Source organism: Melanerpes formicivorus, unplaced genomic scaffold (genome assembly GCF_026170545.1).
Source record: "Melanerpes formicivorus ecotype bairdi unplaced genomic scaffold, bMelFor1.0.p_v2 SCAF_23, whole genome shotgun sequence".
NCBI classification, from domain to species: Eukaryota; Metazoa; Chordata; class Aves; order Piciformes; family Picidae; genus Melanerpes; species Melanerpes formicivorus.
The window spans coordinates 3979517-3991828 of record NW_027142375.1 but is presented as its reverse complement, the minus strand read 5'-3'; the positions used below and the strand labels follow the sequence as shown (position 1 = coordinate 3991828).

At 43.3% G+C, this 12312-nt stretch overlaps 1 protein-coding gene across 1 annotated transcript in view; it reads left to right on the top strand.

Moving 5' to 3' along the window:
* The window catches only part of GALNT15 (polypeptide N-acetylgalactosaminyltransferase 15), a 24479-nt gene extending 13179 nt beyond the window's left edge, over positions 1 to 11300 (top strand). The window contains exons 6-10 of the mRNA XM_068152344.1: positions 502 to 696; positions 4652 to 4783; positions 5908 to 6009; positions 7380 to 7520; positions 8670 to 11300. Of these exons, the coding sequence (XP_068008445.1) occupies positions 502 to 696; positions 4652 to 4783; positions 5908 to 6009; positions 7380 to 7520; positions 8670 to 8816 (717 nt within the window). The 3' untranslated portion in view covers positions 8817 to 11300. The remainder of the gene's footprint in view (positions 1 to 501; positions 697 to 4651; positions 4784 to 5907; positions 6010 to 7379; positions 7521 to 8669) is intronic.
* Positions 11301 to 12312: the final 1012 nt, after the last annotated feature.

The window sequence follows — 12312 nt, the reverse complement described above, 5'->3', positions numbered from 1 at the left end:
TTCCATTCCATTCCATTCCAACACAGGAACCCCCCTGGACAAAACCACGGGGTTACCCACAACTTCTGCCCCCTTCCCCTGCCTTATACAAAGTAAAAGAGAGAGAGAGAAGAGCAGAGAGTAGGCTGTTAGTATTTAGCCACAACAAGAATGCATTCAAGGTCACTAAGAACTAAGCAAAAGCACCAGCTGAAAAGAGAAAAAGTTTTTACAACTAGCTTTGTGTTATTAATCAGACCAATTGGATTATCTAGAGTTTATCATTACTTCCCCTTTTACATCCATTGGTAATGTATTTACATTCTACCACCTTCTACTCGAGATCTGTGGAAACTTTTGTAGGCACAGCCTAGAACTACCACCGAGCCCATAATAATGGTGCTCCCAGAAATGTCCAGATGAGGATTTCCTGAGGCAGAGTCTATAGCATAAGAGCTTCTCTGTTTGGTTTTTTATTAGAGAAAGGTAATCTCTTTTTGTGCTTTCACCTCTGTGTTTCAGACCTGGCTTTGTGGTGGCTCTGTAGAAGTCATTCCGTGCTCCCGAGTTGGGCATGTTTATCGAAACCACTTCCCCCATGCTTTCTCCTATGAAGAGGCCATTATGAGGAACAAAATCCGAATAGCAGAGACCTGGCTGGGCTCCTTTAAAGAGAACTTCTACAAGCATGACACAGTGGCCTTCTTAATCAGCAAGGTAAAGCCAGCAGTAGTCATTCATTTCTGAGGGAGGGAGTGTGTGTTGCGGTAGGTGAAGGGGGTGGAGCAGAGGTAGGGGTTGCTGTGTGAAGTCAAATGCTCAACATGGACAACGCTAAGGATAGTCTCTCTATGAAATCTTCCAGTAGAAGAGCTGTCAGATCAGACAGAACTGTCTGTAACTGAGAAAGCCACATTTTAGCATAGCAGCTATTTACAAGTTGTTTTTATTGTCGGAAGCATCATGCAGGCAGCAGTCCAACCACTAGGGATTTGAGTTCCCAGCAGCCTGTGTGCTAAGGTTTGCAGCATGGCATGTGGCATAGCCCTGGCATGTAGTCACACTTGAAGAATCTACAAACTACCTGCTGTATAGCAATTCCAGAGCAGCCACACTTGTTTTTAAGCCACTATATAATCAATCCATTGCAGATCAGGATCAGGCAAGGGACTGTATAGCTACATATTACAAACCAGTGGAGGTTTGTTGACTGAGAGTCATGCAGCTGTGGTTAATGTCATTAATGATGAGGTTTTAATAATGTGAAGTTCTTAGTGTCACTGCAGTTCTCAGAAATTCTCTGGCTCCATGCCTTTTCTTGTAATGGTTGGGGGTGTTCAGGAGGAGACTTGATAGGGTGCTTGGTTGCATGGTTTAGTTGATTAGGTGGTGTTGGATGATAGGTTGGACGTGATGATCTCGAAGGTCTCTTCCAACCTGGTCTGGTCTATTCTATTCTATTCTATTCTATTCTATTCTATTCTATTCTATTCTATTCTATTCTATCCTATTCTATTCTATTCTCTCCTACAAGGCAGCGGTGAGCAGCTGTGAAGGAATATGCCATGCATCTTCTTGTTCACTTAACAATGCCATACCTTCAAGAAGAAGGTTCAGTGAAAACACTTAGGCAGAGCACGAGTAGGTGCTATGCAATGTTGCCCACCCAGTTTTGCTGCTGAATTTCAGTCCTGCATGCCTCCATCAGTGCAGAGCTGGCCATCATCTAATTAAAGCTAGATCCAGGAGGAGCTACATTGTAGTGGAGAAAGGAAAAGGACTGTGAATTGGTGCGGCCTTTGTCCTGTCAGCTAGTCTGACCTCCAGTGGATCTGCCTCTCTAGGCAATCTGCTATGCTAATCCTAGAGTCTGAGGCTGTCGTATTCCTCCCCCTCCTTTTTTTTTTTCCAGTTCTATTTTCACTTTTTAAAAAAGCTCCTCCCTCCTTGTCTGTGTTGTAGGTTTGATCTCCTCTGGCCAGAAGTTCACCATTTGACTCACAAGAGTTACAGCCATGTTAATTGCAAGGCAGATGTTAGGCCAAGTCATGGAAGATGGTCAGATAGGTCTTCAAATCATAGTATAATTCCCTGAAAGCCTTTCTTGTCAACTCAGAAGCAATCTTCTGTACTAAAAACTATAGCCATCAATGATACTAGCTGCACTAGCTGTAAGCACCATGACCTTTAGCCTGAAAGAATATTTGAATCAGACAAGCACAGAATCACAGAATGGTCCCAGCTGGAAGGGACCTACAGAGGTCATCCAGTCCAACCTCCCTGCACTCAGCAGGGACATCCCCAGCTGGATCAGGCTGCCCAGCCACACCTTGAATATCTCCAGGGAAGGAGCCTCAACCACCTCCCTGGGCAACCTCTTCCAGTGTTCCACCACCCTCATAGTGAAGAATTTGTTCTTAACATCCAACCTAAATCTGTTCTTCTGTACTTTGAAGCCACTGCCCCTTGTCCTGTCACTGCAGGCCTTTGTAAAAAGTCTCTCTCCATCCTTCTTGTAGGCCCCCTTCAGGTACTGGAAGGCTGCTATTGGGTATCCCTGGAGCTTCCTCTTCTCCTGGATGAACAACCCCAGCTCCTTCAGCCTGTCACAGGCTCACAGGCTCACAGGCTATTAGGGGTTGGAAGGGACCTCCAAAGATCATCGAGTTCAACCTCCTGCCAGAGCAGGACCATCCAATCTAGCACAGGTCACACAGGAATGCATCCAGATGGGTCTTGAAAGTCTCCAGGGAAGGAGACTCCACAACATCTCTGAGCAGCTTGTTCCAGTGCTCTGTGACCCTGACAGTAAAGAAGTTCCTCCTCACATTGGGGTGGAACCTCCTGTGCTGTAGTTTCTCTCCATTACCCTTTGTCGTATCACAGGGTGCAACTGAGCGGAACCTAACCCCTCCCGCTTGACCCCCAGCCCTCAGAGATTTAGAAACATTGGTTAAATCCCCTCTCAGTCTTCTCTTCTCCAGACTGAACAGCCCCAGGGCTCTCAGCCTCTCCTCACAAGGCAGTCCTCCAGTCCCTTCATCATCCTTGTAGCCCTCCATTGGACTCTCTCAAGCAGATCCCTGTCCCTTCTGAACTGGAGAGCCCAAAACTGGATGCAATATTCCTGGTGAGGTCTCATCAGGGCAGAGGAGAGGGGGAGGAGAACCTCCCTTGATCTGCTGGACACACTTCTCTTAATGAACCCCAAGACCCCCTTGGTCCTCTTGGCCACCAGGGCACACTGCTGTCCCATGCAGAACTTGTTATCCACCAGCACTCCCAGGTCCTTCTGCAGTTTATTCTTCCTTCCCAGATGCAGGACTCTGCACTTATCCTTGCTGAACCTCAGTAGGTTCCTTGTCTGTAGAAACAGTTACATCTGCCCTGATCTCCAGGGCCCTTCATTTGTCAGTGTTTCTCAGGCATGTTGCAAAGTCCTCTTTCTTTGTGTCTTCTTTTTCTTTTTTTCTTTTTCTTCTGGCTGCAGAGAAATGGCTGGTCTGAAGAGAAGTTATTTATGGGCAATCTTTGCTTATGTTACCAATTTTAATTTCTAGGAATCCAGACCCATTTCCTGGAATCCCAAACTGCATTTTTGAAAAGCAGAAATATCACAGTATCACTAAGGTTGGAATAGAGCTCAAAGATCATCAAGTCCAACCTGTCACCACAGACCTCATGACTAGACCATGGCACCAAGTGCCACATCCAATCCCCTCTTGAACACCTCCAGGGATGGGGACTCCACCACCTACCTGGGCAAATATGAAGGGCAAGATCTACTGCTATCAAGAAAGAGGAGAGAGACCCTTAATGGTGGTGATATATTTTAGTATGGGGGAACTGAGAGGTTTAGGAGAATGTTTTGTGTGGTTTTGAAACAGAAGGATTAGAAACTTACCTGCTTTGAGGTTTTCAGCACCCTGTTAGCAATCTTGAGTGCTAAATACCCACAGATATTCCAGGCAGGTGCCCACAGCTGCACCAAGGGTTGAAGGCACCTGGGGTTTTTTCAGAACAGAATTGCTAGAGGCAGGGTGAGACTTCATCCTGAGTGCATAGCATTCAAGAAAACACATGTATCATAGGATAGATTTTATGCCTGTACAGCCACAAAAACCATTCTCCTACTGGATTTAGTGACATATCAGATGATAATGTGATAGACTATATTCTGGGCCACATTGGATCCTCTTGTCATGGAGAACTGACAATAACTGGATAATGTGGGCTGCTAAAGGCCAGGAAATTGAATTGTAATCAGCAGGGCAAATTGTATACTTAATGACAATCTAATACAATTCCACTGCTTTCACTGCAAACTTGGCCCTGACTTTCTTTTTCCTCCCCTTCTTTTAATTAAAATGAGGACAAAGACTGACTTATCTTGCAATATAATCATATTTTTTAGAGGAAATACTTGTTTTCACAGTGTAGGCTGATCCTGAAATGTTTACTTCTGACACTATGCCAGACTAAGTACTGTTTTAGCACAAAGCTATAACTGGTCCCTCTCCTCTGAGTGCTTGTAAGAGATACATATCAAAATCTATGACATGCAGTATAGAAGAGGTGGTACAAATAATTCCTATGCAGTCATTTTAACTTCTAGCATCTCCAACACAAATACTTGTTGTAAACTTGTTGCCCCTCTGCTTTCTCCATAAAGGCAGAGAAGCCAGACTGCAGTGAGAGACTTCAGCTGCAGAAGAGACTGGGCTGTAGGAATTTCCAGTGGTTTCTATCAAATGTGTACCCTGAACTCTCCCAACGTGAAGACACACCAAGACTCTCTGGCAGGGTAAGAGAAATCACACTATAAAGAATGATTTGTGGTTTTGCAAGGTTCCCAGACCCCAGCATTGCTGCCATGTGCTAAGTACTCAGTGACCATAGGGTGAGAAGCTGTGCCTGCTTTGAAATGTTTATTGTCCAAACAGACAATGCAACAGGGAGGGGATAAGTAAAGAGGAGGCAAACAGCTGGTCCAGATTCTCACATGAGCATTGGAAACCACCCAGTGGCCCAACCCTGACTCAGTTCAGTGTCACAGCTCAGAGGATGCTAACCTTAGATTCTTTAGGTGCTGTTAGTAAAGGAAAAGACCTTATGCAGACAGCAGCTGTAACAGCAGCTGAGGCATCTCTGTGCTGACCTGTGTGCATGAAGAGAAAAAAAAAGCATTTCTCCAGTTCTGCACTACTCCCAAGGGCAGAATGAGTAGCAATAGCAGCTCCTTGGCTGGCTGTGTAGAGAAGGCAATGTTCTTCTTTTTAGTTACTCTTTTTTTTAACTCATGAGTTGAAAATGATAATTAATTGAAATATTCATTTATTTCAGGCAGCCTTCCTGGAAGGGAAGCCTGGCAAGGCAAGGAGATCCACTAATTAAATCACACTCTGCTATCTGTAGCCAGATTTTGTCATGTGCTTTTAATATTTTTTTCTGTTCTTAGTTAGGGAACTTAGCTTGAGTGGAGTGTGAGAAGTGAGTGTGGGTGACAGGAATTGTCACGTGGGGTTGTTGTTTTTCTTCTTCTTTTTCTCACCTTGGATTTTTTTTTTACTGAGCACACTGTCCAGCTGAAGTGCAATTTCTCCATTAGTGTAAAACATTTTGGCAGGGTTTCCTCTGTCTGCCAGAGTAGTTAAAACCAGAAGTGCAAACAAAACCAAACCTCAGGCAAACTTCACTGGGTGACACTGACCTTTGATGAGATTGCCTTTTATGCCAGATCAGTTTGCAAGACCGACATGCAAGATCTCATCTGAAAGAAAAGAATAGTGCCTAATTATGAGCAAAAAAAACCCCAAAACACCCCAACCATGTAAACAAATATAATCACACCACCCAAAAAAAGTTAGCTGAAGGCTATGTAGGTTGTATTTGATTGTGCTTTATCTCAGTATAAACCTTTCCTTACAGCTTTACAATACTGGTGTCGGCTTCTGTGCGGATTACAGACCTGGAAGAGCCATCGCAGAAGGCTCTATCAAACTCTCCCCTTGCAGTGACAGCCTCACCCAGGTACCATCTACCTTAAGTATCAGATCTAGGGAATCATCCAGAGGACACTCACTCCAACATGTAAAGAGCTGGGCTGACACTAGTGGCAATACTGAAGTGTCCAAAATGAGGCATGTGCTAAGGCAATGGAGCCCACACTCCTGCAGCTGAGTGTCACTGGAAAAATGACAGCGTTTCATGTCTTGCTGAGGCCAGATACCCACACTTTGCTCTAGCAGACATCATTAGGTGCCTGTTTGTTGGTGTATTTTGTAGTGTCTGAAGAACAGAACAGCTGGGAGTAAAAATGCATGTAACCATTTGTGGTGGGTTGAAATTACCCCCCCCTCCCCCCAGTATAAAATTGCCAGGCCAGCTCAGTTGAAAGCAAATGAAGCTGTATTTACAGGGAAGACTGCAATCTAAAATATGAAATGCAATGAATCTGTACAAAATATACAATATTTGCATATATTTACCATTTATAAACAGCACAAGAACCCCCCTGGACAAAACCAGGGGGTTACCAACAGCTTCCCACTCCCTGCCCTGCTGTAGAAGGTGAAGAGAGAGGAGAGCAGAGAGTAGCTGTTGGTACTTAACCACAACAAAGTAGCGCAGCCAAGGTCAGCAAGCCAGCAGAAGCACCAGTTAGTATCTGCTAGATAGAAGAAGCAGAAAAGAGTTAGTGTACAAAACTAACTTTATGTTGGTTTTCAGACCAATGGGAATAGTTAGACCTTATCATTATTTTCCCTTATACATCCAATGGTAATTTATTTACATTCTATTTCTTTCTACTCAAGGTTTGTGGAAAATTTTCCAGGCATCACACAATTGTAGACTGATGGGAAAAGATTTCTCCAGTAGTGTCTAAAACTCTAGTTTAGTGTCTAAAACTCTAGTTTAGTGCCTGAACAGCAGAGAAATGGATGTAGACTCCCAAGCTGGTCTTAGACTACCTAGTTCATCTATTGAGAGAAACCAAATCAGTGTAGGGTGACTGCAGATATTTACTCCAAGCCCCAAGCAAGTTTGGCTGCTCGGGGTGAGCTGCAGGCGCATCTCTAACTGCAATGCATGTGAACACTGTCAGAAACACTCTTCTGTTCAAATAGTTATTAAACTAGACATTTTTATTATAGGATGGGTTTGCTTTATGCATAATTACACTCCACAAAGCCTCTCCTTAGGTAAATATTTATGCCAGAATTAGCTTCAGAGGGAATCGCTTTGCAGGGTCAAGGCTGTTGGGTCGCCATCGCTCATGTTTGGGTTGCATCTTGACAAACATGTAGAGGAAATTGTTTGGGGTTTTCTTTGAATTAGCATTTTTAAAGTGAATTGGGATGTCCATCCATCGTTGTTCAAACAAAGCCTCCCTTTTCCAGCACTTTGAATATAACAGCGTGAAGGAAATCCGGCTTGGTGCTGCTCCACTGTTTTGCTTTGATGTCAGACATGGGAAGGTCATCCCTCAAAACTGTACAAAGGAGACAGACAACAGCCACCAGCACTGGGATGTCCAGGAGGTCAGTGGTGACTCAGTTGTGAGGGGAAGGCAGCTGAGTGACTGTGGGATTACTAAGTGACTGACAGGGTTTGGGGGGCAGGGGGAAGGAATAAGGTATTTGAAGGACAAGTTTCACTTCTGTACCATTTTTACACAGGAAATTTAGGATGCCTCTTGCCCTTTTACACTATCTGAAATAAATTAGATTTTAAAGTGCAAATTTCAGGAATCCTCATAGAATAGAATAATAGAATCACAGAATCAACCAGGTTGGAAAAGACCTCAGAGATCATCAAGTCCAACCTCTTACCTAATATCTTATGACAACTAAACCATGGCTCCAAGTGCCACATCCAGTCCTTTTTTGAACACCTCCAGGGATGGTGACTCCACCACCTCCCTGAGCAGCACATTCCAATGGCCAATTACTCTTACTCTACTTAAATCCATATGCCCTTTTTTAACTGTTTGTCTTACTGGCCTTACAGGAATAGAATCTGCATCAGTGGCTGTAAAAGGAAGAGCCAGGCAAATACTTGCCTACTTTTGGGTAGAGAAAGAGTCTGGGAATCCTGAAACCTCCCAAATGAGAGAACCCTGTGGGAGTAGGGGAAATATTTAAAATTGCTTCTGCATTGTGAGAGAAAAGCAAACTTCCTATTAGAGGGATTTGGTGTTATTCAGTAGACTTCAGCCAGCAGAGCAGAAACTCTTACTACGAGACTGGAAAATGTCATGCTTTAGGACAGCCCAGGAAGATAGCAGTTACTGCAGTTGTAGGAATGCTGCAATCCTCTGGTACACTGGCTGCTGTAATTTGCTTTGATTCCTAAGGGGAGCACTTGTGCTTTTGAAATTTTGTGGCCTGCAGTACTGGAGTTGATGCTGATGGCAACCAACCTGTACCCATAGGAAACAAACAGTAGGAGAAAAGGCATTCATTGGATTCTGCACCACCACTCCTGTCAAGTTTGGAGGGAATTATGAAAACTCACCATGCCCTAGGCTCATAGTTAAACTTAGTCATTATGTTTAGAGCAATACTTAATATTTTTTACTGTGCAGTCATTACTGGTGATCTGTTGTATATAAAATATTCAGCCTTTCCAGCTTTTACTGGAAAGCCTTCATTTTTAATTCGTTCTTTCTTCCCCTTTTCTTCTTGTAGAATGGAATGATTGTCCATGTCCCTTCTGGCAAGTGCATAGAGGCAGTGGAGAGTGAAGATGAGAAGGACTTGCTTTTGTTGGTGTGTAACAAGAATGCAAATCAGGTGTGGCAATTTGAACGTTCCCATATGCTACGTCAGAGATGACCAACAGGCCTCTGTGGAAATCAACTCTCCAAAGTTTGACATGGCTTCTGCTTGGGGTTTAAGATACAGTTCCTGCACAGACAAGGAAGAGGTTTTATGTTTGCTGTAGCATGCAGAGAAGTTAGGAAGGTCTCTCTTTTGAAAGCCTGGCTCAGATACTTTGCTGTCAGCTCTTGGTTTATTCGGCTCCAGCTAAAATGTCTGTTTAATTCCGTGGAGCAGGGAATAAAGATACTGTGACCATCAACAGATTCTCAACCCCCCTGTTGCAGAAGACATTTAAGTTTGCCCTTTGAAGGAAACATGGAGATTTGGCTGCCAAACAGCTTGTCTTTAGCATATTCTGTGAATTCTGAAGATGCAGGAAAATGAGTTGGTGAAACTTCTGAAATTGTAAGAGGAAGCCAACCAAACGAGGGTAAATTTGGCCTTGTTTTATAGTGCATTTGATACATACAAAACAAAGCTTTGTATGCATGAAAATAGTAGATGTTTTCACATGAAATAGACAAAATTTCATTTCCAACCAGCTTGAGCCAAATTTCTACCCTCTATGAGATTGCACAGAGCACAAACCAGCACTTAATTAGGCACTAGCTGCTCTAACTGACTTGGATTACCAACAGTCCTCAGCATTTGGCCCATCATTCCTTAAACCCTTGGTCCACCGTATGATTTGGATGGGAGAGTAAGACTGAAATATTAACCAACTCTGGGGTTGTTTTAATGAAATTCAAGAACAACTCTTCAGGAAACTTTGTGAAATGTGGAGGAAGATTGAGCCAGATTAGAAAGGATGGTGACAACTTCCCTGCTTAGTTCAAAATGCATAATATCACAGAATTGTAGAACAGCGAGAGTTGGAAGGGCCCTCTGGAGATCATCTAACCAAGTTAGCAGGTTTGCACAGAGCAGGTTGCACAGGATCATGTCCCACTGAGTTTTGAAAGCCTCTAGAGAAGGAGACTGCACAACCTCTCTGGGCAGCCTGTTCCACGGTTCTGGCACCATCAAAAGAAGTAAGTTTAAAGTGGCATCTGTTTGCTCTTACAGAGCTATGGGTGGACTTTATTGCTATTCCAGGGACAAAAGTGCTGTCTGAAAACAGCAAACTAAAGGAAAAAGCAGGTTTCAACAGTGGCTACCTATACCTAGTGGCTACTGGTGCCTGACTTCCACTTGCTTGCAGCCTGGGTGTTCAGTCTTTCACATTGTCAGTTTCACCCAAGAAGACCTTTTAGATTCTTCCTGTTTTGGGGCTCCAAGCTGATCCTCAAAAGACAGTAGCATTCAGAATTTTCTTAACAAGCTACTTCTGCAAAGCTATCATCTTTGCTGTCTTTCAGAGAACTGAATGAGAGTTGCTGATGTTAGGTGATGAGAATGGTCTCATAGAGTATGCACTAGCAAAGCAAACTTTATCAGTCTTTCGTTAGGACACTTCCAGCTTTGGAGTTAAAATCAGTAATGTTGACACTTTCCAAGAGCCTGCTAAGACAGAAGAACAAAGATTTGGGAGTCTTCCCATGTCAGCACTACACCTAATTTATGGTATAAATCAGTCATAGCCATATGTATTTATTAAAGGGAAGGGCATCATTAATGAAACTTGGGTTTGAGGTTTTTTGAAGAAAACAGATTTTGGTTTGTTTTGGTTCGTTTGCTTGTCTGGGTAAAATGTACAGCACATTGTTTGAACTTTAGAGAAAGGAAGGAGTAAGAGAATATTCTGCTCAGAGCCTTCCAGTCACCTGCACTTAGTAAATCATCAGAGATTGGTTTCAAACATATAAAACTGGTCACAGCAGCAGACACAAGTGGCACTCTGCTTTATGTTGTCCAGAACATTTCCCAGCAAGGTCTCTGTTTGCTTTTGAGCTTTCAGGTTTCACAGTGTTCAGGCATCACCCTAATCACCCTAATTATCACTTACCCTTTCTTTGGTAGCATCAGAATCCAATACTATTTGCTGCTGTGTCATTTAAAATTGCCTGTGACATTCTTCAGATTGCTTCACCTTTCAGCTGAAAGGACGGTAGCAACCTCTTCCAGAGCACCAAGTGATCCCTGGTCATTGCCCAAACCTATTTAAAATTGCTTAAAATCTGACTGAAAGGCTATTTTAAATGACATGTGATTCCTTTATTTTAAATTATAAGTGTGCCAGATGTTTTAATTATGTATTATTTATTACATTTTGGACTCTGCACTGGGAATAGAATTCCCTCGGCATTTAGTTTAATGTTAGCAAAAGTGTGCACAAATATGACAACTGATCACAAGTGGGATTTAGCACCAGGAAGAAGGAAAATATGTTTTGGGTTAGAGGGGAAATGATTGGGATTAAACTTCAGAGATGTGGATATCCTCATCTTTCACTGCTTTTTTAATATAATGATAAAAATAAGGTTTGCTGTAGATATATGTACGATAGAAAAATGTTACATGATACCCCTTCCAACAATAAAATGAAAAGACATGGTTCAGCACCATTTAAAGAATGAGTGTTATTCTGTTTGCTTCTCTTAGTAACAGTGTAAATAGTATCATAGTATCAGTCAGGGCTGGAAGGCACCACAAGGATCATCTAGTTCCAACCCCCCTGCCATGGGCAGGGACACCCCACACTAGATCAGCCTGGCCAGAGCCTCATCCAGCCTGGGCTTAAACACCTCCAGGGATGGGGCCTCAACCACCTCCCTGGACAACCCATTCCAGGGCTTCACCACTCTTATGGGGAAGAACTTCCTCCTCATGTGGGTTTGGTTTTCAAGGGACCTAAACTCCAGAGCATAGGCTAGAAGGGAGCTGCAGTGTGGTCTGGGAGGTCTCTGTGTGGGGACAGCCAAGGAATGCGGATTGTGGGCCACACTATGGAGCACCCTTCCCTCTAATGTCAACTTGTAATTGCACCCAAAATAACACCCCAAAGGGAAAACACTTGTCCTCTGTTTTTCCTAGCTTTCTTCCTGTATGCCTTTTCTATTGTTTGGGTTGTTGTATCAATGCTGTTTCCCCACTGTGGTCATTTACACATTGCTTCTGTGGGTCAGACTCTTGTCTTCATGTAGGTTGTACAGAGGACTCAACAAAGGGGCTCTGCTAAGGTTGCTGGTGTGTTTTCCTCATTCTCACCCATATTTCAGACAATGCAAGGAGGTAGTGATGCTTTGAGCACCACAAAATATGGAATTACTTTTGGCTTTGTATTTAGACAGGGACAACATTCCAGGTTTCCCTAATTCCTGGTCATAGGAGGGAGATGTAAGAACAAAAAGTTTCAGGCAAGAACGGAGTTGCCATTTTATCTTTGAAGACCTCCAAAGTAGAGCCCCAGACAAAATCAAAGACTTTCCAGCATAACATGAGTAAAGATGTTATAGTTTAACTCCACATGTTTCTTTGAATTTGGCAAGCCAGGCAAAATCAATGTTTTGAGCCAAACCCACCCATGAAGCTGAGCTAAAAGGTCAGATTCAGGAACAGGTCACTTTCA